Raw genomic sequence first — 26271 nt, forward strand, 5'->3', positions numbered from 1 at the left:
TCAGATATTGCGATTTTTAAAAAAGGTCTCCTGGAAATTTCGGAAAAAAGTACAAATTATCTCCTAGGATCTCGAGGAGGAAAGAATGGCTACTACATGTCCTCGGACATCGACCAGACCAATCAGAGTAGCTAACAACAAAACTTTCTAGACGACCAAACTTTCCCTTAAGCCCCGTCCACAGATATTTTTTAAAATGGAGATGAATTTCCTCCTATGGATTCTTTTTACTACTTCTCCCACTTTCTATCCTTTCAGATTTACCACCTTCCGCCTTTTCTTTCCTCTTCTGCCCAACGTACCCCTCCCATTTCCCGTACCCCTACCCGCTCTTCGCCTGCGAAATATTAACCCAATTTCTCCCTTCTTTTTTCGCTTCCTACTCTTTTAGAGCTTCTTACTCCCGCTCTTTCCTCTTCCGCCTCCCGTGCCCCTTCAGCCCGTGCTCCGTGCTCCTATTTTCCAGTGCTCTCCTCTCCCTCTACATTCTGAACACAAATAGTTACCGTATTTATTCGATTAAACGCCGCAGAGGAAGAAAAATTAACAAGACAATAGACTCCGCCCTCGAATAAACGCCGCAGCTATAAAAAAGAAAAACCTCGGTACAACTTGGAAATTTACACCATCCAGGCATTTACGACTCTGTCTCAGCAAAATAGGGGAGACATTGGAACCTTTAAATTACATAATATTTACAAACGATGCAATAACTGTTGTCGCTGATTTCGAAATAAACGGCGCCCTTGAATAAACGCCAAAAATTTAATAAACGCTTCGGCGTTTAATCGAATAAATACGGTAGTCAGACTATTTTAAGTGCGATTTTACCCTGGAGGACAATTTTCTTACAAAACAAACGACAGGGCTACTTGTCGTAGCACCTTAAGATGCCAGAATATCGTTTAATAGGTGCTGCACAAACTCACTTTCACGCTATATAGAAACCAAGAAATAGTTTCCTTATTTTTCAGCTTGATGCCCTGAAAGGCATCTGAAACGTACCATATTATGACAGTTCAAAATTTAGCGTCATAACCGGTCAGGTTATCCTCAAATTTACTTTCTTAAAGTTGCGAATGGATTCCTAAGTATATTATATATTATTCCAAGGGCGACCGTGTGCAATACCGCAACATTGTTAGGAATTTGCCGTGTGTGAAAATATTTTTAAAAAGCGTGATCATCATGGGGATAATTTCAATTGTAAGCTAGCCCTAAGACTTTGCTCGTTATTTTAAAGGATGCAGACGGATTTATGTGATTCCAGTGGCGGGTCCAGGGGAGGGGCCCGACTGCCCCTTCTTTTTAGACCAAACTGAGGCCCAAAGGGCGGGGAAAAAAATTTGGAGACCGCCCCCCCTCCCCTATCGCAGGGTCTGGATGACTCCCCCCCCTTTCCCTTATCTGAAGGTCTGGATCCTGCGGTGATCCGCCGCTGGATTCCATCAAGACCCAATGTTGTGCGTTTAATTCATTGCCCTTTAGTCAAGTTTTTCATTTACCGTGAAAATCTGAAAGGGAACTTTTCATGAGGAATTGCTAAAGGACTTAACATAAATCTTAGCAGGAGACATTGTACCCTTTTCTTGTTTTAGAAGACAGTTTTTTGTGCGTACCTCTGGGAAATCCTTACCGGCTCCCCTGCCAAGAGGTGAATGTCATTCAGGGCAGTGGCCGGGCCAAAAACGTAACTCTTACAAATTATCTTTTAAATTTCGAACAATTCTGTTTATCATACAAAACCAGGGCGATATCTGTGGAGGGAATCTCCGATTGAACCCGACAGCGAAGCTGCTGAGAAAACAAGAATTACCACAGAGAAGAGAAGAGAGAAGTAAAACAAATCCGTAAAGTACTTTCGTTTGGTGGATTAGTTACTGCAGATGACAAAACACTTGACAAGATAAGATGGAGACAAGTGATTGAACAGCGCGAACGGCGCACACTTTAATAGGTGGACACCAGAGTTGGTGTCTGTTGAACTGTTTAAGGTCAAAAATACCCTAAAACATAAAAGCTTTAAAAATTTGTAAAGTCAAAGCTAAACCCAAGGCCACGGAAAACTTAAAAACGTCATAGAAACTAGTCATGGAAAATCTTGGAATTTGAAGCTAATTTGAAGAGCTCGAAAGAGTACGAACCCTATTATACCCCAGCGTTTTATTCAGACTGTCTCATGACAGATTTGTGAAAATGTTCCTAGCCTTTTTATTACTTAGCTCTATAAAGTGTTGTGAAGTATTTTGAAAGTTATTTTTAAGACAGATCTATATACCTTATCTTTTGAGTTTAGTTTTTGTTTCATTAAGTCTTGTTTTTGTCCACGTACTGTTTTCCTGTTTTGATCTTTTGTTTTTACTTGTACTTGAATTTATGCTTAGCTCGCGAATTTACTCATTGCCACATTAGGAATGTTAATCGCTTGGCATTGTCAGATGTTAGTTTTTTACAGGTGGTCGTGTTTGGGGTGTTAGAGCTGACCTTCGTTCTTTGGTACTTATTAGTTGCGGCTGTGCGTAGCAATAGGCTAATCTATTCCCTAACAATAGCAAACCTGTCACAATGTTAGCGATAAGATATACAATAGAAACTCTTCCGGTCAGCTAACCCAAACATGTCCAGCTTTGGCTATTAAAACCGCTACTATACTTGAATTAGTGAGTAGAAGTAGAGAAAAGTAGAGTAAGTAGAAGTCGTAAGAAGATTAACAAGAATAAAGGCCTAGATGTAAAACAGATTCCTGGTACCTCATTGTGTAGGAGGGTCTTAATGAGGTTAACCGATAGGCGTAAAACGGCCAAAAATTTAGTCGATAGGCGTTAAAATTGAAAAATTTTAACCGTTAGCCGTAAATAGGGTAAAGAAAAGTTAAGCGTAAAAGAAATTGTTCCCTAGATTTGCTACTTTTAAGGAAGGTACTAAACTCACTTATGGTTGCGTTTTTTATTTCGCGGCTAGTTTGGCTCTGTACGCACGTTAGGTAAGGCGCCTTTTAGGTGAAGACCAAGACCCATTTCCATTTCGGCCGCTCTCTCGGGGAACTTTTTTTTTTCTATAGCGAAAGTGTGGCTTCTTGTTGGGATTAATATTTGCAATTTTCAGGAGGTCGTGCCCTCGAAACACTTGTGAAACAACACGAAGAGATCTCACTGTTTGTAAAACAAGTTGCCGATAAACAACATTTCCCTGTTTTTCTCTGACGCTACGGTAGACATTGCCATCCCTAGTCCCTGTACGGCGTCTTCCCACGCAATTTCGGTCAAGGCATTTCGGTGGCGAACTCAATCGGACCACGTGACCCGAAACGCATTAGCCGCGCGAAATAATAAGGCCTACGGACAAGGCAAAACGGCTGACAGTGGTTCCGTACAGTCCTTCGCTACCATTAAAAACACTGGACACGGGAATTTTGTTATTGGTCGATTTCACACTAGAGCTAGAAACGGATTATCCGTCTGAGACTAGCCTGTGTACAGTCTCCCCCTTTCCGACCGACACCCCCTCTCCGATTTTTTTTCTGAGGGGAAGGGGCGGTTGTACACAGGCTATCTGCAACGGATAATCCCGTCTTCAAACTGTCCGTCGAAGTTGAAGGATAAAGTCAGGCGGATTGTTCATGCAAAATTAAAAGAATTCCATTTTCAAATTAAGACGTATTACCTATCTGACGCGAATCATCAAACGGATAACCCGTCTCACACGAATAATCCGTCTTTAGTGTGAAAACGGCCATTTCTGTTCTAATGAATGTCGCGCCCCGGCCTTGAGTTAGGCGTTCGCGTGTGTGCTTTGCTTTTTCACAAAGATTATTTTTAAATTGACTATTGACATTTGTATGTGTAAAATAATATTAGAAGTGGAATACTTTATAAAAAGTATGATCTATCAAATGTTAAAATTTTTCAAAAGAATAGCTTATTTCATATCCCGAGATGATCCTAAGACCTTTATTTTGCTTTAAAGACACAAAAAATACAGGTTAATTAATATTTAACTTTTTGAAACAAAAGAAGTTAATTTTTCACTTTTTTGTTAACCCGTAACTGAAAAAAATTAGCGGATAGCCGTAAAAGAGCCAAAATTTTAGCCGATAACCGTAAATGCCACCACCCCATTGAGACCCTCATGAAAAGAACTCAGAGATGCTGTTCGCTGATTGGGCACAATAATACAAAGAATTTTTTGTGCCCAATCAGGAGCCAGCATTCGCTTGACCGTTTGGAAATGGTCCGGTGAGAGTCGGTACCCAGGGGCTTTTCCGCCTGTTCTCTCGGCCCGACTAACCGCTCCTGGGTCTCCGAGGATCAACTCTAGTGAGCTTTCTAATGCTTTTAATGACCACTTCTCGACAACTGGGCCCCGCCTTGCCAATGAAATTCCTCTAAATGATAATAATAATAATGATTTACGTTATACAGTAAAAACCCGCATAAAAGAACACGTCCCTGAGTTTGGGGGTTCAGGCCGATTTTGTTCTTATATAACGGGTGTTTGTCGAAAATCAGCCTGAAAATGTTCTTAAGGTGTTCTTAAAATCGTCTCTAAAAATTAAGCAATGCGTAGACTACCAACAGATGAAATCAATGTCCAAGCGCAACATTTTAATTAATTTATGGATGGAGCTAACTTTAACTGCATTTATCAAGGCAATAATATTACACTGGGGAAGGGGTAGCAGTTCTGGTGATAAACAACTCGAAACTCAGCAAAAGTCAAGCAAATTCAAAATGCACGAGTCCGTCTACCTCTTTCCATTTCAGTCATTTCCGTTATAGCAGGGCATGGGTTGGGGATTTGATGGCCCTTGGATAGAGCATTTGTCATGATTGATCTTGCTCTCTTGGTCTCTGCGTGGACCACATGACCCGAAGCGCATTTGCCGGGCATTCGCCTTTGGACTTGAGGTACTAACTGTCAAATTCAGATAAACCGTGAACACCTGAAAAATTTCAGGAATGTTGATTGTTAGGACAATTGCACGATGACGTTATTTTACTACAACTAACAGAATCCTTGAGTTTGTTGTCTTCTTGTGCAAATTAAGGCTATTGTTCTTTAATCCTCAGCGGGATTGACAAATTTAAATAACAAAGCAAAACCGAAATGAATTCTGGCCTCAAATTCACAGAAAAATTACCGTTGCTGTTTGCGGTTTAGTCATCTCTAGTTTTATTGGCTAATTTCTCGCAACACAATTTAATAAGATTCCAGAAAGATTTCTGGTGTCCACGGTTTTGCGAGTTTCACAGTAAGGCAAACTGAGACCGATCTCCATGTACGCGCCGTGCGGTCTAGAAATCAAGAACAATTCAGTTTTTCGGAGACCATATATACCGATATTTTTCAAGCGCCTTAAAAGTGATTTTATCCTTCGGGGGCACCCAACGGGAAATTTTGAGAAAAAGACCTAAAAACAACAACAAAGCGTGAATAAAGTTTCTGAGACTATTTTAAGCATTTTGGGAGATTGCTGGAAAAAAATTATCTGTTCCTCACTCCCAGCAAGACTGATGGAAGAGTTCCCAGCCAGCAAACTTACAACCTCCAACCCGACTTACTGGGAAGTTTCATAGGGCACAATTCAGATCTTAAGTGGTAAGTAACCAATACAAGTAACCCGTAGCAGCTATTCTAGACTTCAAATCCCCTCCCACACCCTGAATTATCTTTTTCTCAGCAACACTTTCCTTCCAAGGACTATTATTTCTTCCACATCTCCCAGCCAGCAAAAATGTGCCTGAAGAACAGATATTTTGAGGAACAGATCCATTGGGTGCCCCTGATCCTTGTCCGATCGCTGTAAAATTGTCATCAGTGATTGACTATGAATTGAAGTTTGTCAAGATGTACGGTTTTAAGTAAAATCGATATCACCAATGACAAACAAAACTCTGAAATCTATCCATTGTCGCCTGCCGTAGCGTATCTTTTCCCATATCCCCATCAGTTTGACTTTCAGTCACAATGAACCTGTTTTAAGCGGCCCCTAACGAATCATCCCAAGGTTTTTTTAACCAAGAAAAATTTAGTGTCAACTCCATCCTTGAAACCGCCATTAAAAACCTCAGTTACAGTATTTCCTTTATGCAAATAAGCGGCCTCCTTTTTGACTTTTGTTTAACATTTTGTTTTATACCGGCTAAATTCTGAATCCATGTTTCGGGTGAAAACGGGCTTGTCCATTTTTACTTTGTTTTATGATAATTATTATCACTATTGGTGGGAGAAGTGACGAAAGAACAGCAGCGACAACAAGAGCAGACAAGTACTGTTTGTTTGTGTAATTATCATTCCTTTAAAATTGCGCGATGTCTTTTAGGCTTTGTTACTCCCAGTTGGGATTCTCCAGCAGCTTTGCCTCGCCAATTTCCGTTTTTAAATTTTTAGGATACTTCAAACCATTTTAACAGTTTTGTTTGCACGCAGTCTGGTTAATTTGTACACGTCGGTGACCTCTGTCAAGTGGCTCGGACTGTCTCTCCCAGGGGCTGTTCACACTTGGCCCCCGAGCATGACCAGTGGCTGGGTATTGGTACATTTCACACCTTGGGTAACCGTGTGAACTGTACACATGCATATTTCCTCCATTTTGCCTATCTAAACCCACTTTCAAACGTGAGCGTAGCAGGGAGTTACGAGCAAGCAAAGTAGTGGATTGTCCAGGACTAAACAAGAAAAATACGTGTGCCCGGCACAGGGACTTATTTTACTTTATTGCTTGTATTCGTGTACCGGCACCGTGCTCGCTCTGGCTTGCGTACCTGAAATATTAGTTCTGGTTCGCAGCATGTGGGTTTGAACCGACGATCAGAGTGAAATATTGACGGAAGGGACGGACTTTTAAAACTATAGTCAGAAGCATATATATTAAGCATTCTTTACGGTCCAATCTTCTTTCTATCACTCGTCTCTAACGAATCTATCATTGGCTCTGTAGTTCCAGTAGCTCCCGCAAGGTCGCTGCCGACCAATAAAGCCTTAACCTGTTCATTACAAAAGTTAAAGGCTCGAGAAATTAAGGGCTACAAAAATTATCTATGTATTACGAAAGGCCTAGGTTAACGTTTACACTTCTCTGTAACAGACCCTGTAGTCTCAACAAAACGCTTCGAATCAGATCGGTTGTTTTTTTCTCTGCTGGAGTGCCTTCGCATCGCCGGCAAAGCCATAACGGCTATTCCAAATGCAGTCAGTTCACTAGGCCAAAAACGTCTCTCTCTCTTATCTCCTTGCCAGGATCAGATGGACGCGGAAACAGTTTACCTGAATTCCAGTATATTTTTATTCGGCGTAAAAATATCGGCTTTTTTTTTGCAATCCTTTTTTTACCATTCTAAGGGAGTTAGATTGATTGTATAGATTGACCAAAACTATTGTGAGGATATGTTCGAGCAACTCGCTCGCTACACGAGGGTCTCAATGGGGTGGTGGCATTTACGGTTATCGGCTAAAATTTTGGCTCTTTTACGGCTATCGGCTAATTTTTTCAGTTACGGTTAACAAAAAAGTGAAAAATTTGAAAAACATTTGATAGATCATACTTTTTATAAAGTATTCCACTTCTAATATTATTTTACACATACAAATGTCAATAGTCAATTTAAAAATAATCTTTGTGAAAAAGCAAAGCACACACGCGAACGCCTAACTCAAGGCCGGGGCGCGACATTCATTAGAACAGAAATGGCCGTTTTCACACTAAAGACGGATTATTCGTGTGAGACGGGTTATCCGTTTGATGATTCGCGTCAGATAGGTAATACGTCTTAATTTGAAAATGGAATTCTTTTAATTTTGCATGAACAATCCGCCTGACTTTATCCTTCAACTTCGACGGACAGTTTGAAGACGGGATTATCCGTTGCAGATAGCCTGTGTACAACCGCCCCTTCCCCTCAGAAAAAAAATCGGAGAGGGGGTGTCGGTCGGAAAGGGGGATACTGTACACAGGCTAGTCTCAGACGGATAATCCGTTTCTAGCTCTAGTGTGAAATCGACCAATAACAAAATTCCCGTGTCCAGTGTTTTTAATGGTAGCGAAGGACTGTACGGAACCACTGTCAGCCGTTTTGCCTTGTCCGTAGGCCTTATTATTTCGCGCGGCTAATGCGTTTCGGGTCACGTGGTCCGATCGAGTTCGCCACCGAAATGCCTTGACCGAAATTGCGTGGGAAGACGCCGTACAGGGACTAGGGATGGCAATGTCTACTGTAGCGTCAGAGAAAAACAGGGAAATGTTGTTTATCGGCAACTTGTTTTACAAACAGTGAGATCTCTTCGTGTTGTTTCACAAGTGTTTCGAGGGCACGACCTCCTGAAAATTGCAAATATTAATCCCCAACAAGAAGCCACACTTTCGCTATAGAAAAAAAAAAAGTTCCCCGAGAGAGCGGCCGAAATGGAAATGGGTCTTGGTCTTCACCTAAAAGGCGCTTTACCTAACGTGCGTACAGAACCAAACTAGCCGCGAAATAAAAAACGCAACCATAAGTGAGTTTAGTACCTTCCTTAAAAGTAGCAAATCTAGGGAACAATTTCTTTTACGCTTAACTTTTTTTTACCCTATTTACGGCTAACGGTTAAAATTTTTCAATTTTAATACCTATCGACTAAATTTTCGGCCGTTTTACGCCTATCGGTTAACCCCATTAAGACCCTCTTTGTACAAAACCAAAAAGCCCCCTAAAAATTCATCGATGAATCAGTAAAAATTTCTTTCATCTGTATCAAGCTGGAAAATTAAAAACGTAGGTTAGGTCAGACTAACGATCGAATTCACGCAACTTAACGACTTCTGAGGATTTGAAGAAAGTAGTCCGTTGCTTTTATACGAATACTTACCAGCCTTTTTGTCTGAAATATAGCTGAAAGAGCCGCTTCTGAAGTCAAGAAAAAAACAAAAATATAATATTTTCTAAAATACCTTGCCGATTTGATGTCTACCGTGTTCGAGGGCAACGAGGAGTATCACTTATAAAGTTCACTTAGTTTGGTTCTTGTCTTGTTTTGTTTTACTTTGATATTTTGTCTTTGATCAAAATAAAAATATCCTTGGTTTTAGTGTTCCATTTTGATCTTCCAGCTAATATTTGTTTTTTTTTCTTTCGAACGGTAGATCATATACTTATTGTCTGGAGAATTCTTTCTTCTGTAGATGTTTGCCGTGTTTTCCCGGAAAGGAGGGGGGGGGGGGGGGGGGACACTCCCTTATTTGGCCTTGAAGGTAATGTGCCCCTGAGAAAGACATAGTTTTCAGGGTCTGGGACAGGAATCCTTTACAAGAATTTGAAGGTTGGATATAAGCAGTCGACATTTATGGTACAAACAATTTTTTCCCCCAAAATCCAATTCCACAATGTTAGTTCGAAAAGCAAGGGCCTGGGTTTGATGGCATCGGCGGCAAAACTTTAATTACCCACACTTTCCTTAAGTACACCCCTCAGGTATGATGTTTTTCTTGAGATTAGTGAGCGCGATGTCCAGTAGTCCCTCCGTTGAAATAAATACTTTTGTTTTAGCTTAACAGTCTCTGCGACTGGTCTGATGGTTGTTGACGGAGCTTCCTCCGAAAACGCCCTCTCTGTCTCGTTTGGCCATGATATTTGTATGAGTGTCCTGGCCTTGAGAATTGCTGACCACCCACTTCTGACGCTGTCACATGGGTAAGTCCGCATCTATCTCATTTTGAAAATAAAAAACGCCGTTTGAGAAATCATGTGCGATAGATTTTGGAAATCAAAGTTATTAAAGCTGAGAAATCAAAATGAAACACTAAAACACAAAATATTTTTCTTTTTAATCTAAGACATAATACCAAAATCAAAGAAAACAAGACAAGAATCAAACTAAGTAAATGTTATAAGTGATACACCTCTCGCACACAGTAGATATCAAATTTGGGAAGATATTTAGTGAAAATACCATGATTGTAAATCCAGCAGTCATGAGTTATTCACTTGGCTCTAATCGAACTCTTTTCTTTTATTTAGTTTTTGTCAGTTTTTTTTTCGTGACTTCGTTCAATGAGAGCTCTTTCAATTTATATTTCAGACAAAAAGTATAAACTACAGGGGCGGATCCAGGATTTTTTTTTGGAGGTGGTGCACTCGTCTCTTGCTCTACTTCAACACCAATAAACCACATAGTTTTTTTTGTTGCAGAATACCAGTTGTATTAGAAAACCGCAGGTCATCTCAGGGGGTGGCGGGGGAAGGGGGGTGCGCTGCACCCTCCTCCTAGATCCGTCCATGAACTATAAACGTTACGGACTACTTCCTTAAAATCTTGAGGTGAATTCTTCGATCTGGTCCAGTCTCCGTTTTCCAGTTACAGATAAAAGATATTCATTGGTTCATTGATGATATTTTAGGAGTTTTTTGGTTTTGTAATTTTTGAAATGCACACAACTCGGATTTTTTGGGGTAAACATTCATGTTACATATTTTGAGATTCACACTACTCGCATTTTTGAAGTAAAAATTCCACTTGTATATTCTGAAATGCCCAGAACTCGGATTTTTGCGGTAAAAGTTCGAGTTGCCAATTTTGAAATCGAACAACCCGGATTTCTGCAATGAAAATCCGAGTTGCAAATGTAAACTGTGAAATATATTGCTGTCCTTTATGAGCCACAGTAGTACCAATCCTCAAATTAATATTCTTTTTTCTACCCAACACGTTTCATATCAAAATAGTGGCGAAACTTTTCTAAACATATTGTGAGAATTAGTCCTGGGTGATAACACTCTAAAAATCTCATGACCCCGCTCACTGATATTACGAAGAATCTCAGCTAATAATCACTGTGTTGCTATTGGGGATCACACATGTACAATTTTGTTGTACTCAAAAAGATTTCGTCCTGAATGGTTTTAATTTTATACCAGTTGCTGACAGCGTCACTCGTTTGGTCACTGGTAAGGTGGAAGACGGTCTTTTAAAACACTTATTTTTTATATTTTATAGTGATTATTATATTTAAAAGTAAGAGTAAATAGGTAGCAATTAATTGTGTTTGAGAATGGTCAATCATTTTGGGAAGAAAAATAAGACTTGACATAAAATATAATCATGGCTGAAACAAACGCACTTATATTATTTATTGTCTGAGGTTGAAAAATTATCTTTGCCTGATAATGGGGAGCATTCATGAACTCGCCAGGAGGATGTTCCTGTGTAAATTACTGTTGATTTTCGTTAGGGCCTATTTACATGTAGGTGGGGTCCCCAGGTATGTGAGATAACCCACCCAGATGGGGATATCCGCCTTGCCATATATAAATAGTTATTGTTTTTCCAAAGTGTACCATTATTTGTTACTATGCTTTTTTATACATTTATTCTCGAACCTGGCTTTGTAAACATATACTTTTTTACTCCGAGGGAGCCCAATATCTATAAGCCTTATGGTTTCCTTTTGAGCTTCCGCAGCACTTTGTGTCTGTGTTTTTTCTGTGTTCTCGTCTTTTCATTCTTTTTTCTTCTGTGGTGAAACAAATAAATAGACTTGAAATAAGTCTGGCCAGACATCTCTCATTTTAATTTTGCTCGATGGGGATTTTCAGGGGTAATACCCCCCAAGTTTGAGCAGTAACTGCGTCGCTATTCGTTCACGAGTATTGAAAACTTTGATGGCAATTGAATGTTTTCACTCATGTGGCCAGCATCTATGCAAATTTATTGGAACAAAAGAAAGCGTTTACGTAAGAAAAGAGTTCAAGTCCTACAGGACTGGTTTGGGACACAAACATGGCCGCCATCTCATTGTTTTGGGACACAAACATGGCCGCCATCTCATTGTTTTGGGACACAAATATGGCCGCCATGAAGTCTTATTTATTTATTACAATCTATGGATTAAAAACCAAAGGATGAACTGTAAAGGAGTCCTAGACCCCAAATAAAAACAGATCACCTAAAAATATATAGAAACACAATAAAATAATAGTTTCAGAAAATACAGGAATATAAAAGCTACTTAAAAATCACTGAAAAATTTCCTAACTCTAGACTTAAAAATATTTACATTATCAGAAACACGAATGTCTAATGGTAATTGATTCCACTGGTCAGTAATTCTATGGAAAAAACTATACTTCAAGACATTAGTTCTGGCATATTTCTTCTTTAAAGTTAAAGAGTCCTTAGCCCTAAGTGAGAAGCGGTCAGCTTCTGAGTGGAAATCTATAATTTTACTGATGTCAATATCAATGTTGCCATAAGAAAGTCACGTCAGCCAGTGATCTTCTCTTCTCCACTGACATGAGGTTTAACTTCTTCAAACGAATGTCATAGGGATCATCACTTTTTAAGATAAGTTTAGTCGCTCTTCTGTGTACTCTTTCCAGCTTATCAGTATTTCTCTTTGTATATGGGGACCACACCACTGAACAATATTTCAAATTTGAGCGGACCAATGAGCAGTAAAGAGTACGCAAGGTCTTAGGGTCATCCAGACCTTTACAAGTTCTCTTAATCAGACCGAGCATTCTGTTAGCCTTGGATACTACGTAATCTATATGTGGGTTCCATGATAAGTGACGATTTGTAATAATCCCCAAGTCTTTAAACTCTTTAACCTCTTCCAGTTCAGAGTTTTCCAGGAAAAAACTAGAAGTGAGTGGATGAATCTTCTTAGTAAGTTTCATAATTTTGCATTTCTTGACATTGAAGTTCATGAAATTCCGGACACTCCACTGATGCAGACTATCCAGGTCCTGTTGAAACAATTCAAGATCACCAGTCGTGTCAATGATTCTAGAACATTTACAGTCATCAGCATAAAGAGCAATAGTACTGCCAGGAACTACTACTACGGGAAGGTCACTAATAAATATAACAAAAAATAAAGGCCCTAATAAAGAACCCTGAGGAACTCCAGATGAGACATCGGACCAGGAAGAGGATATACCATCATCCAGCACTACTCTCTGTTGGCGATTGCTTAAATAACTTTCACACCATTGTAATAATGAGCCAGTGATCCCAAAGTTGCACAACTTTTGCAACAAAACTGCATGGTTCACTTTATCAAAGGCTTTGGAAAAGTCTAAAAAGACTACATCAACTTGTCTGCCTTTATCAAGGGCGGTAGCCCATTGATGATGGCTTAAAATCAATTGAGGTTCAAACCATGTAGCCACTCAGTTAAAAATGGTGAGACATGATCATAGCTAGCAGAATGAACAATACGTTCTAATCACTTGGCCGGGATTGGCAATAACGAGATGGATCTGTAGTTGGTAACGAGCTCCCTGCTATCTCCCTTATGAATTGGGGTAATATTGGCTGGTTTCCATAAAGAGGGCATTTTCCCTCAGGGATAAATTAAACAAATGGGAAAGTGGAATAGAAAGCTCTTTTGCACAAGTACGTAAAATACAGGCTGGTAAGTTGTCCACACCAGGTGCCTTGTTTACATCGATCTTACTTAGAATTCCTTCAAGCTCTGGAGCTGTTATTGCAACTTCAAATAACAAGTTCGGATTAACAACATCTGTGGCCAACAGTTTAACATCAGTAGTGGATTTAGAGTAGACTTAATGAAAAAACACATTGAACAACTCCACTTTCGAATTCAAATCTCTAGACCTGGTGTCTCCATAGATAACAGTTTCAGGAATTCGTTTTGTCTTAGATTTGATAGAATAGAATGCCCAGAAATGCTTGGGATTTTCCTGGAGTTTTCCAGACAGAGACTGAAGATACTGTTGATGGCTAACATTAATAAGCTTCTTGGTCTTCCTTCTAAGATCCTTAAATTTCAGAAATAAATCAGCAGATCTAAACTTGTATCAATACTAGTATCTGATGTTACCAGGTCCCAGGGTAGGGTTCTTAATGTCTCTTGTAAACCATTAAAATCCCCTGATCTGTAACATAAACTTTACGTTGAGCATTTCTTGGCCTTGTTTTCTTAACATGTAACTTGAATGTTAGAGGGTGATGATCAGAGTCAAAGGCATTTGGATGCACCAAGACGTCATCGACAAGAAACTCATCGTTGGTGAGCACAAGATCAAGGATAGGGACCCCTAAGGATATTTCCATGGGAGCCAGGATCAGGGGCGGATCCAGGATTTTTTTTAGGAGAAGGAACACTCGTCTCTTGCTCTACTTCAACACCACAAACCACATATTTTTTTTTCGCAGAATACCAGTTGTATTAGAAAAGCGCAGGTCATCTCAGGGGGGTGCGCACCCCTGCACTCTCCCCCTAGATCCGCCCCTGAGGATTACTAGTATCACGAGTCACATGAAGATTCTTCTGCAGAAGAAAGAAATCATCCAGAACATTACAGAACTCCACAGTTTCAGGGTCAGACCCAGTGAAGCATCCAAGTCATGTCAAAACACACGATAAAAAGGGCTACAATGCGCTAGTATTTTGTCGGAAATGTCCTGTTTACAACTTCTGATTAGTGGGATAAGGTGACGTCATCGAAGCCATGAGTTTGGTTGGATACAGGTGGAGACTGGGGAGAGGTATACTGCAATCTCGTTCCCAGAGGCCGCGATCCTTTTGGTCAGCGACAGGGATCGGGACCTCTGGGATAATCCGTTTCCCGACAACAGGATTCTTGTTGTCGTCCCGACAGCGCACGCCCAAACCAGTTTGGAAAATGGCGTCTAATTCAGAGGATTCGTTTCACGAGGCGATTAAGTTCTCTTTGGAAAAACTTGGCAAACCAGACCTGGAACTAAAGAGGGAACAATTTGAACCCATCAGGGCTGTCTGTGTTGAAAGAGAGGACGTTTTAGCCGTATTGCCGACGGGTTTTGGTAAATCTTTAATTTATCAAATTTTGCCTGCAATATTTGATTTCCTTCGAAGCAGAGGGGACAAGCAAGAAGAAAACTCTGTCGTTATAGTTGTTTCTCCTCTTAATGCCTTAATGAAGGACCAACTTAAAAAATAAGAATAATTTTTAAATGTCTGTGTCGTGCAAAGTGTGGAAGACGAGGAAGGAGAGAATAAAGTAAATTTGCCTCAAGATGTGAGGAAATGCAGTTTGTTGTTCGGTCATCCTGAGGTTTTTGTTGACCACAAGAACACCGCGAAAATGCTTAAAGAAAAGCATTTCCAAGAAAGTGTTCAGGCGATAGTAATCGATGAGGCGCACCTAGTTCAACAATGGTTAGTGTACTTTAGCTTAGGGTGTGTTCCTTTCGGCGAATCCAAAAACGGATTTTTGATCCTAGATTTACCAGATTTCGCGGTCGAAAGGAACGTGAAATCCGAAATTGGATTTGTAACCTTGGTAACCTTTCGCCAACGCGTACAATTATGCACGACAGCCTTTCAAAAAATGACGTGTTTTCTACTGTTTGACAAATTATGCGATTATACCGTGCAGAATTTAGCGGTCGGCAGTTCGAATAGCGACGATGGAACATACAAAACAGACAAAGAAAGAAGCACATTAAAATTGAAAATTATCTAAAGAATGTCGGCCAGTTTGATCCAGTGCCATAGCTCGGATTTTTTTATGTAACACGATCGAGTGCCTGTCGCGTCTACAAGCGAGTTTGTAGTTAGATAGCAGTTCATTTGTTACTACTTATTTCTGATTTCAAGCAATCTTTAGAGACAAATGGTTAGTATACGGATATTTTAATGTACCAGGAACAATCTTCTAATGTTTTCAGATGTTTTGCGGCAAATAACAGCGACGAGGAAACTCTACGGCCTCTATGGGAATACTTCAACTGGAAATACCGCTGGATCATCTGACTAATTTCGGATCCACTGTGAATGGAACAGCGTAGATCACTAATCCGTTAATCTGGATTTGGATTCTTTGGATTTCAAATCCAATGAATCCTTTTTCAAAAAGGATTCACCAGATCAAAAATCTGGATTTGGATTTGCCGAAAGGAACGCGAAATCCGTTCTTAGATCTAAAATCCGTTTTTGGATTCACCGAAAGGAACACACCCTTAATCACACATTTAAGCTTATATATGAACGTTATTAACAAATAATATAAATAATAAAATAAAATAGTTATCTAATAAAGACTAAAAGTCGGACACTATTTTGCACACTATTTTAAATGAAGCCAATTAAAATTAATAACAAGATACAGATTTTTTTATAGAATAGTAAACATGCGTACTATATTAAAATCTTATTTATCTGTCAATAAATCTTCTATTTTAATATTTACATATAAGATATAAGCCTTAAGCTTCTTAAAAGTTTTAGTCACAATGTAGCTTGGATTTTAATACTGAATTTTGAAGTGAAAGTTGATCTTATTTAAAAAAAGTAATATAGTTGTTCCTTCTTGTCCTGTGACATTCATACAGGAACTGAACTGGCTTATAATGTTGATATAGTTTTGAAAATACATGTTTCCACTGGTCCCTTCTGTAGTAGATAACAACAACATTTTGTTGCACCAATAACAAGAAAATAAAGCTAGTTTTAATGTGCAAGGTATAAGCTTATTAATATTATCTCAGTGACTCTGGCTTCCTGGCTTAACTTAATTTAATTACAGTACTCTTATTATTATTATATACAGTAGTGCCGTAATTAAATTATGCCAGGAAGCCAGAGTCACTGAGATAATTATAAAAAAAGATTTTGCTAAAGATTACGTGAATTTTCTTTCAATAAGGGCTTTTCCCTTTTGTATTTAAGGTCCACATTCAGGCCAGCATATGGGAAGATTGGGTTTCTAACCAATTTATTCCCCTTAGTACCAGTTGTGGCCCTGACAGGAACAGCAACAAGTGCCACTAAATGTAGCATAGTGGAAACATTGGGGCTTTCAAATCCAAAAATTGTTGAAAGTAACCCAAACAGAGCAAACATTTACTATGCATCGCACACTCGTCCTGACAGAGGTGATGAGAAACTTGATTCAATTTTGGAACCCATAGTTGCTGAGTTGAAAGCCTATAAGGTAAAGATGCCCCTTACGTTGATTTATGGAAGCCTTGAAACTATTTCCGACTGCTTTTTGTATTTTAGCACAAAGATGGGTAAAGATCAATTTTATCCGCCCAATTAATGCTGAACCCTTGGCCAAAAACAGATTGTTTACCCAATATCATGCCCAATATCCCAAAAGTGAACGCTCTAGGATTGTGGAGGAATTAGTACAGGGCACTTCAACCCATCGTGTTCTTTTTGTAACCATTGCTTTTGGACTAGGTATTGACTGTAATGACATTCGAAGAGTTGTACACATTGGGGTGCCACACTCAATGGAAGATTATTGTCAAGAAGTGGGCAGAGCTGGGAGAGATGGTCTACCTGCCAGGGCTGACATATATTATAACTCACATGACATCTCCAGATCACGAAAAAATATGACAGATGTGATGAGAAACTACGTTAAGTCAAAAGAATGTAAAAGAAAAATGATTCTAAATTATTTTGATCATAAAGTTCCTTCCACCCAAGGACCAGCACATATGTGCTGTGATTTTCACAGTGCTCAGTGTGCTTGTGATGACTGCCTATTGGCAAGAGCTGCAGATGACATGGACTGTGTAGATACCAGGTACCCTGATCAACCATGTGATTCTTCAAGAGATCAGTCAGATAATGAGCCAACTCCTTTGTTCAGTGAGGGTATTCAAGCAGAAATCAAGAAAGACCTTATAAATTACAGACTGAAATTGCAAAGTGAAGTGGGCAGGAGTTCAGTTGGCAGTGTGGCCCTCTCAAGTGGATTTTCTATCAATCTTATTGAATCATTTTAAAATAATTTATTGCTTACCACAAGAAAATGCAAAACCAATTAAGACGGAATCCACCATGAAATTGAGTAATTTTAATTTTCAGTGGACAAAAAACGGATCTTGTTTACTGTGGGTAATGTCGACCGAGATATCGGTCGACATAGCGGTCGATATAGCGGTCGACAGTCGGTCGATAGTCGGTCGACAGTCGGTAGATAGTCGGTCGATAGTCGGTCGATGGTCGGTCGATAGTCGGTCGATAGTCGGTCGATAGTCGGTCGATAGTCGGTCGACAGTGAGATAGACTATCGGCCGAGTATCGGTCGATATTTCGACGACGCACCTCGACTTGCTATCTGTCATATGTCGGTGATATATCGGTCAACTGTCGGTGGTATATCAGTCAACTGTCGGTGGTATATCGGTGAACTGTCGGTGGTATATCGGTCAACTGTCGGTGGTATATCGGTTAACTGTCGTTCGAATATCAGTCGTGTGTTAATTTATCAGGTGAGTCCAATGGCTTTTTTTTAAGCAAAGACGTCATTAATTACTGTTCATGACATGCTTTAAGAGCGAGGAATACACATGTTTTATTATCGGGCATTGACCTGCTTCATCACGCCAAGTTCTCGCTTGTGCATAGACCACAAATTAAACTTCTATATTTCTGTATTGAAGACGGGAACAGTCCTTTGTTTAACGATCAGTTATTGATAAAACGCGCTGATAATGTGCCGAGGAAGGTGACAAAAATATCCAGCAGACTGAACACATTCATTTATTGTGGGATACGCTACGTTCTCATTACATTATCCTGTCCTTTTGCTCTGTCCTTTCGCTTTATATTTATATTTTGTTCAAAATAGAGACGACCATGCGTATACAGAAATTAATATTGGATGGTAAGTCACTTTTGGTCATCCACGAAAAGAAAAACAGTATGCGCCGCGTTAACATTAATATCATCTTAACTTGTTAAGGAAAAACAAGTTTGAAAAAATGAACCGTAAATACATTTTTTCATCAATGTAGTTCTGAGTCGGTTGAAAAATTCTCGGCATAGGAAAAATCAGCCAGATATAGGCCTTAAACGGTGGGAATAAATCACATAACAAGAAGCTGAAGGCCTATCATTCTCACTTGACGGACTTCTTCATGATTCAATTCTAGCCGGCAACGCGTAGCGAGACTCCCACCCCTGAAAAAAAAAACGACGGGAGGAAACGTCTGCGAAAAGGTGGTGGGCATCGATACAGATAGGCTAAATCCCGTTCACATGAATTAAAAGAAAAGGCTAGATAAATGACTAATAGCTATTAATCCGGAATTTTGGCTAAGTACATTGAAGTTTGAAATTAAAAAAGCAGAACACAATTTAAAAAAACAGTTAGGTCCAAGCCAGAAAATGCTTTCTAATTCCTTGTTTTCCAAGCTAAAAAATGTAGGAAATGCTAAGTGTCGACCGACCATCGACGGAGTGTCGACCAATTACTGACCGATACATCGGTCAAGTATCGACCAACTATCGACCAACTATCGGCGAAGTGTCGGCGAAATGTCGGTGTAATGTCGGCGAAGTGTCGGCGAAAAGTCGGCGAAGTGTCGGTGAACGAAAAGCTATATCGGCCGAGACACATCTGGAACGACTATCGACGGTGTCTCGACCGAGTGTCGAACCACTATCGACCGACTATCGACCGACTATCGACCGACTATCGACCGCTATATCGACCGAGTGTCGACCGAGCGTCGACCGAGTATCGACCGAGTGTCGACCGAGTATCGACCGAGTGTCGACCGAGTGTCGACCGACCATCGACCGAGTGTCGACCGCTATATCGACCGCTATATCGACCGATATCTCGGTCGACATTACCCACAGTAAACAAGATCCCAAAAAACTTGTACCAGATGAATAATTTGAAACATATTGCATTCCTTTTTACATTTTTCAAGACCTAAAGAGGTAATAAATCATTAATTGTAATAACACCAAAGAAAATTTCTTATGGGAGCCTGAGAATATGAATGTCAAATTTCAAAAAAATACATCTTTCACATGAAATTTTCAGAGATTTACCTGTGTTTTCACAATTCTTGTGAAATTTCACATTATTTTCTCACACTCCCATGAGAAATTTTCTTTGGTGTTATTAGAGATGACTAATTACATCTTTAGGCCTTAAAAAAATGTAAGAAAGAATGCAATATTCTGGTACAAGGTTTTTGTCCACTGAGAATTAAAATTACTCAATTTCCTGGTGGATTCCGTCTCAAGGTTTGCAGTAAAATTGAAGAGGTGGTACTTGCTAGGGAGTATTTCTAAGTATTCTTATTAACTCCAGACTGGGAAAAAAAGTAACATTCTGTATATCTCACCAAGTGGTAGCACTGCCACAGAGGGATCGATCTGCATGATCTGGATGTGGCATGGTAACTCTTCCAGCTGTTGGTAAATATTAACTTATTAGTGCAGTGTTATTGGAAACTGTAACTTATGCTTAACTGATCTACATACCTGTATTCATAACGACGATTACAGCTACAAAACAAAGGAAATTGACAATCACCTTAAGTTAAATCAAAATTTAACAAGAAATCAATTTGAGCTGTAACATTACACACTGATACCAATTTGTGCTTTATATACTTACCAGTTTGTGATACTGTATTAACAGCAACACGGGGTTGCAGTAATGGCTGTTGGACTGCAACTCTTCCACCTGCTGGAAAATAAGCAATTTATCCGCGGCTAATTAAGTCTGTAAGTTACAAGGTCTAAGATTAATTCTATTAACTAATACTAAGTACTTTTTAAATTACACTTGCACCAGTTTCTTGTGATACTGTATTGGTTGCAATAATGCATGGCTGTTGGCCATGGACTGCACCTCTTCCATCTGCTGGAAGATTAGCAATTTATCCAGGGTTAATTAAGTCTGTAAATTACTATTAGGTTGATATACGTTGAGTGTACAATACCAGGCTGTACACACTTACCTGTTTGTTGTGACATCGTGTTAACAGTAGCACAGGGTTGCAGTAATGGCTGGTGGACTGCAACTCTTCCACCTGCTGGAAAATAACCAATTTATCCAGGGATAGTTAAATTTACTACTAGCTATAGGTTGATATACATTGAGGGTACAACACCAGGCTGTATACACTTACCCCTTTGTTGTGACACTATGTTAACAGAATTATGGGGTTGCAGTAATGGCTGTTGGACTGTACCTTTTCCACGTGCTGGAAAATAAGCAATTTATCCAGGGTTAATTAAGTCTGTAAGTTACTAGGTCTAAGATTATATCTATTAACTAATACGGAGTGCTGTAACACTTATTTACCGGTTTGTTGTGACACTGTGTTAACAGCAGCACGGGGTTGCAGTAATGGCTGTTGGACTGCTCCTCTTCCACCTGCTGGAAGATAAGCAATTTATCCAGGGTTAATTAAGTCTGTCCGTTACTATGTCTAAGATTGTGGCTATTAACTAATACCAAGTGCTGTGTACACACACTTACCGGTTTGTTGTGACACTGTATTAACAGCAGCATGGGGTTGCAGTAATGGCTGTTGGACTGTACCTCTTCCACGTGCTGGAAAATAAGCAATTTATCCAGGGTTAATTAAGTCTGTCCGTTACTAGGTCTAAGATTGTGGCTATTAACTAATACGGAGTGCTGTAACACTTATTTACCGGTTTGCTGTGACACTGTGTTAACAGCAGCACGGGGTTGCAGTAATGGCTGTTGGACTGCTCCTCTTCCACCTGCTGGAAGATAAGCAATTTATCCAGGGTTAATTAAGTCTGTCCGTTACTATGTCTAAGATTGTGGCTATTAACTAATACCAAGTGCTGTGTACACACACTTACCGGTTTGTTGTGACACTGTATTAACAGCAGCATGGGGTTGCAGTAATGGCTGTTGGACTGTACCTCTTCCACGTGCTGGAAAATAAGCAATTTATCCAGGGTTAATTAAGTCTGTAAGTTACTAGGTCTAAGATTATATCTATTAACTAATACTGAGTGCTGTAACACAATACCGGTTTGTTGTGACACTGTATTAACAGAATTATGGGGTTGCAGTGATGGCTGTTGGACTGTACCTCTTCCACGTGCTGGAAAATAAGCAATTTATCCAGGGTTAATTAAGTCTGTACGTTACTTGGTCTAAGATTATATCTCTTAACTAATACCAATTAAGTGCTATTAATACACTAACTGGTTTGCTGTGACACTGTATTAACAGCAGCACGGGGTTGCAGTGATGGCTTAGCTGTTGGACTGCTCCTCTTCCACCTGCTGGAAGATTAGCATTTATCCAGGGTTAATTAAGTCTGTATAAGTTACTACTAGGTTGATATACATTGAGGGCACAATACCAGGCTGTAACACTTACTGGTTTGTTGTGACACTGTGTTAACAGCAGCACGGGGTTGCAGTAATGGCTGTTGGACTGCTCCTCTTCCACCTGCTGGAAGATAAGCAATTTGTCCAGGGTCAATTATGTCTGTACGTTACTAACTAGGTTGATATACATTAAGTGTACAATACAAGGCGGTTTGTTGTGTTATTGTATTAATAGCTGCACGGGGTTGCAGTAATGGCTGTTGGACTGAACCTCTTGAAACAATGACTATTATTATAACTTCCAATTTTAATGAAAAAAGAAAATGAATCATTTTACTTGATAATAAATTTTCAGGTCTGAGAAAAAGATCTTGAAGTTGCTGAGTGTCTGCAATTAATTATCAGGTTTTTTTCTTAGTTTGTTTTCTTTTCAACAAGTAGCTCAGGGGGTCATACTTTTAGTTAAAGGAATTTAACCCCCATCCCCAGCCCTTTGTATAGTACAGACTGCCATGCATTCTAATATCATGTTTTAATACCTATAGGAGTGAACTCTAAGGGCTACAAACCAAAGTTAAATTAACTTTTTGCCTTACATTAACCTAGACTCTGGCTTGTGAGTACTGCTACAGATAGGGGTGTTCTTTGTTGCTCTTGGCGCTCTTGGCTAGCTTCCTTCCAAGCTCTCTCAACATCAAATTCAACAAGCACAAATTCATCGACAAACTTTCCTATATGCTTGTGAAGAAAATCTTTCTTCACTTCAGCAGAGTCGGTCTCAGATGGAAGTTTTGGCAAGTTGACTAGTTTATCATCAAGCGTCTGAAGACCAGCCCATTTCATAAAAGCAGAACACAAATACGCCTTGGTTGTAGACAACATGAGGCTTTCAGCACTCTTGTAGTTTTTTTGTACTTTGTTATATAGAGACATTGACCAATCTAAAATGTTGCCTCAGGTGATAAAGTGTACCAATGTCTCTTCCACCAATGGATGTGTTGTTGTACAATTGCTCCCAAACATACTAAAGTCAATTTAAAAATAGGGTCAAACACTTTAAAACACTAAACCTCAACTTGAAACTCAGCAACAAAATGTGATGAGGAAGTTCACAATCATCATTCAATGTCATCAGATCAGGATTCTGCTTAAGTACTGTGCTCGGTCTATCTCATTTTAGTTAGGAAATATAAACATCATTTCAGACACCTTTTTCATACGTTCAAGGCACGGTTTTACATGTAATGGCCACCTCAAAACACAAAGCCTTAGAAGTTTTTTTGGCAAATCTTTGCTGCTATGTGGAGTTTACATAAATGACTAAAATCTGTAATTTTAGGAACCGGATATCGTTCAAGTATTTGGTAACTTGAGTAAAGTTTATACCCATTAATCTGGCCATTAGGTCTTTAGAATCATTTTTTGCCCTTAACATCAACAAAAGAAAAAATTGTTATAAAATTATAGTCTATAAGAAAATGGTTCGTTCTTGTATCAAATTCTCTTGACTAATTCTGTAACACTTTAAGCCCCAAAATCCACATACAAATTCTCCAAACTAATCTCCATAAATTTCCTTACATATATTTCATATATTTCCTATATACCAGTAGCTATATAGTTGAGAGAATTTGTTCAAAGATCAAAACAGTTCCCTTATATATTAGGTGATCATTTTATTTATTCTCATAAACTTTTCTTTAATTCTGTATAAGTTGATATTGTTAGGAGAAAATTGATGTTGGTCACTCTTGGGACTTAAGGGTTTTAAGGAAATACAGGGTGATATTAAAGTCTTATAGAGCAGACTTACAGAGAGAAATGATTGCTTTGCATGCCAAAGGGCTGGACACTCCACGATGTTGTCAAAGCGTTCAACAGAACTATCACACCCCAAACGAGTCTTCTTTGCACTGGTCACCCTTTCTCGTCCAAGAAGATCACCTGCCAATGGTACTCTGATTTTTTCCAAAACCATCTCAGAGCTAGCAGCATGCTGGTTTTGACTAGCACTGCTATCAGCTGCAGGAGATTCATCCTGTTTATGCATGACATTATTTGGCATGTCACATTTATTGAATGTTTTTAGGGTAAATTTTAATCCTTTGTAACAAACTGGAAATAAAAAACCTACAGAAATGAATAACAAGGCTTGCAGGTCATGAAAAAAATTGTTGACACCATGGAACAAAAACCCAACAAACTTAATACTCAACACAACAACTTACCCCCTCCTCTATACACCATCTCCTTTCCCCCCCAACAAATAATATTATTGTCCTTTTTAAGAGTGCTCAGCCTAACTTAAAGTGAACATTAAACCAATTTGCCTAATATATGTTACACTAACAACACACTTCAGGAAAAATCTTGCTTGAGTTATTTTGAACCCACAGTGGAAGACCCACAGTGTGGAAGTTCAACTGTAATCTACGTCCCATTGAGTTATACACACTCTATTATGTTTTGATAATGTACGGCAGTTGCTTCAGGCAGTGGAAATTAACTAGTCAAGCTCAGCAATAATATTGTCATTATTACCTGAGTTGTGAAAACTTTAGAGAAAAAATCCTCTAGCCACTGCAGGTATTGACAAACATCCCCAACTTTACTTTGATTAAAGGGAACTACTGGCAGCCCCACAACACAAGACTTTCCAGCCATCTGACTTGAGTATCTTAAAACAAAGAATCAGCAGTTTACATGGACTAGACTTAACTATAGCAACTGAGAATAAAATATGGACTACACTGAGCCTAGCAGCTGTGTATAAAACACATACTAGCTATTTTAAAGCAGACTATGGCTCAGGGAAAGGTAGTGATAACATAGAAAATACTGTAAAGAAACATTAATCCACACAAGGCTGTTAACAAGAAAGGGAGGGCAGGGATTGTCCCTGACTATCATGAGAAAAAAAAAAGTATAACCAATTGAAAAAGAACTTAATTCCATAGCTGGGAGTTCAATTCACAGCCGATTATACACGGCAACTCAAACCATAGTGTCAACTGCCTGGTCCATATGTTATGCAACTAGTTATTACTGTATACAATGGCTTCTTTTTTTATTCAGAAAATATCTATTAATAAATCCCATAGAAAGCATTATTTTTGATGAGATACCCTTCCCCTGTGCCCATCTAGAAGTTAAAGTCTAGGCTTTTAACTTCAATGCCTTTATAAAATTTTGGTCTCCCTCTGATTATGAATAATATTAACCCTCTGTGAAAAAGGGTAGTTTATGAATCATTTCTGGAACCACAAAATGAATACAGAGTATAATAATAATGTTTAAAAATATTATATTACCTGTGTAAAATATGAGAAGGAAGACGGAGAGGCCCTAGTGATGGAAAGAACTCAAGGAGAACTCTGGCAACAAGGACAATATAATCATTTCTCTGCCACTCCAGTTCATCTTTGCTCATGAGGTAATTGATGTTGTCAAAGTCTTTAATGTCTGAAACAATCGGCTTTGAATCGTCTAGGTGTCTGGATGATACTCTCTCAAATGTAATATAATGGGCAATCCAGTGCATGTCAGAGTTTCGGTGATTTCTAAGGATAATATTTGCAAGGATTCTAAAATCCAAGTTGTCAAATACAACCCTCAAGTCCTGACCTGATTCGACATGTGCTTTAACAACTGAGGCTAGGTTTTAATAGAACCAAGGCTATATATCCATGATATTTCTGAGACTTTCCCTGGATTGTGCAATACATGACTTGTTCATTCTCTTGAAGGTCTTCAAGTAAGTGAAAGGGAAGAGAAATTTTGAGTTAATTGTTAGGTTGCAAAATTATGCCGCTAAATATACTAAAATATATTAAGATAAATTTCACCAAGAGAAACAGCATATCACGTTCTTCACTTTAGAATTTTATAACGACTTATTAATTATTTTTTAAATCATGTGCAGTTTCTTAAAAATTTTTCACCTTAAATAGAGAATCATATAGAGAATAATACATGGTCGCGCGGAGATATGGAATTTATCTTCGAGTGTTCACATCGATATCGAACGAGTGAGCGCAGCGAACGAGTGAGATATCGAATGTGAACACGAGAAGATAAATTCTATATTTCCAAGCGTCCATGTATTATTCTGTTTATTATATAAACATACTGATGACGGTGTTTTTGATGATTTTCCGAAGATTTCCGACCACCTTCCGAAGATTTCCGAAGATTTTTCAAATTGTCCCAAA

The 26271-nt window shown here is 39.1% G+C and overlaps 1 protein-coding gene and 1 pseudogene across 1 annotated transcript; both read right to left on the minus strand.

The window, feature by feature from the left end:
* Positions 1 to 11980: 11980 nt before the first annotated feature.
* On the minus strand, positions 11981 to 12946 carry LOC140925942 (uncharacterized; annotated as a pseudogene).
* A 6629-nt stretch (positions 12947 to 19575) lies between these two features.
* On the minus strand, positions 19576 to 25752 carry LOC140925943 (uncharacterized). The gene is made up of 13 exons (XM_073375766.1): positions 25372 to 25752; positions 24602 to 24737; positions 23874 to 24098; positions 22657 to 23084; positions 22110 to 22184; positions 21581 to 21828; positions 21404 to 21478; positions 21228 to 21302; positions 21051 to 21125; positions 20704 to 20778; positions 20358 to 20429; positions 20083 to 20149; positions 19576 to 19661 (listed from the first exon to the last, which is right to left on the minus strand). Exons 6-13 carry the CDS (start codon positions 21611 to 21613, stop codon positions 19576 to 19578), a joined length of 558 nt encoding a protein of 185 aa, XP_073231867.1. The 5' UTR covers positions 21614 to 21828; positions 22110 to 22184; positions 22657 to 23084; positions 23874 to 24098; positions 24602 to 24737; positions 25372 to 25752.
* Between the last annotated feature and the right edge of the window lie 519 nt (positions 25753 to 26271).

Source organism: Porites lutea, chromosome 2 (genome assembly GCF_958299795.1).
Source record: "Porites lutea chromosome 2, jaPorLute2.1, whole genome shotgun sequence".
NCBI classification, from domain to species: Eukaryota; Metazoa; Cnidaria; class Anthozoa; order Scleractinia; family Poritidae; genus Porites; species Porites lutea.

Bases quoted from the DNA above. Each gene is read 5' to 3' on its own strand.
- LOC140925943 (XM_073375766.1), bottom strand. From the start codon at position 21,613: ATGCTGCTGTTAATACAGTGTCACAACAAACCG. The intron at 21,126-21,227 runs GTAAGTGTGTGT...CTTATCTTCCAG, and splicing joins TACAGTGTCACAACAAACCG to CAGGTGGAAGAGGAGCAGTC. The intron at 20,779-21,050 runs GTAAATAAGTGT...GTTATTTTCCAG, and splicing joins CACAGTGTCACAACAAACCG to CAGGTGGAAGAGTTGCAGTC.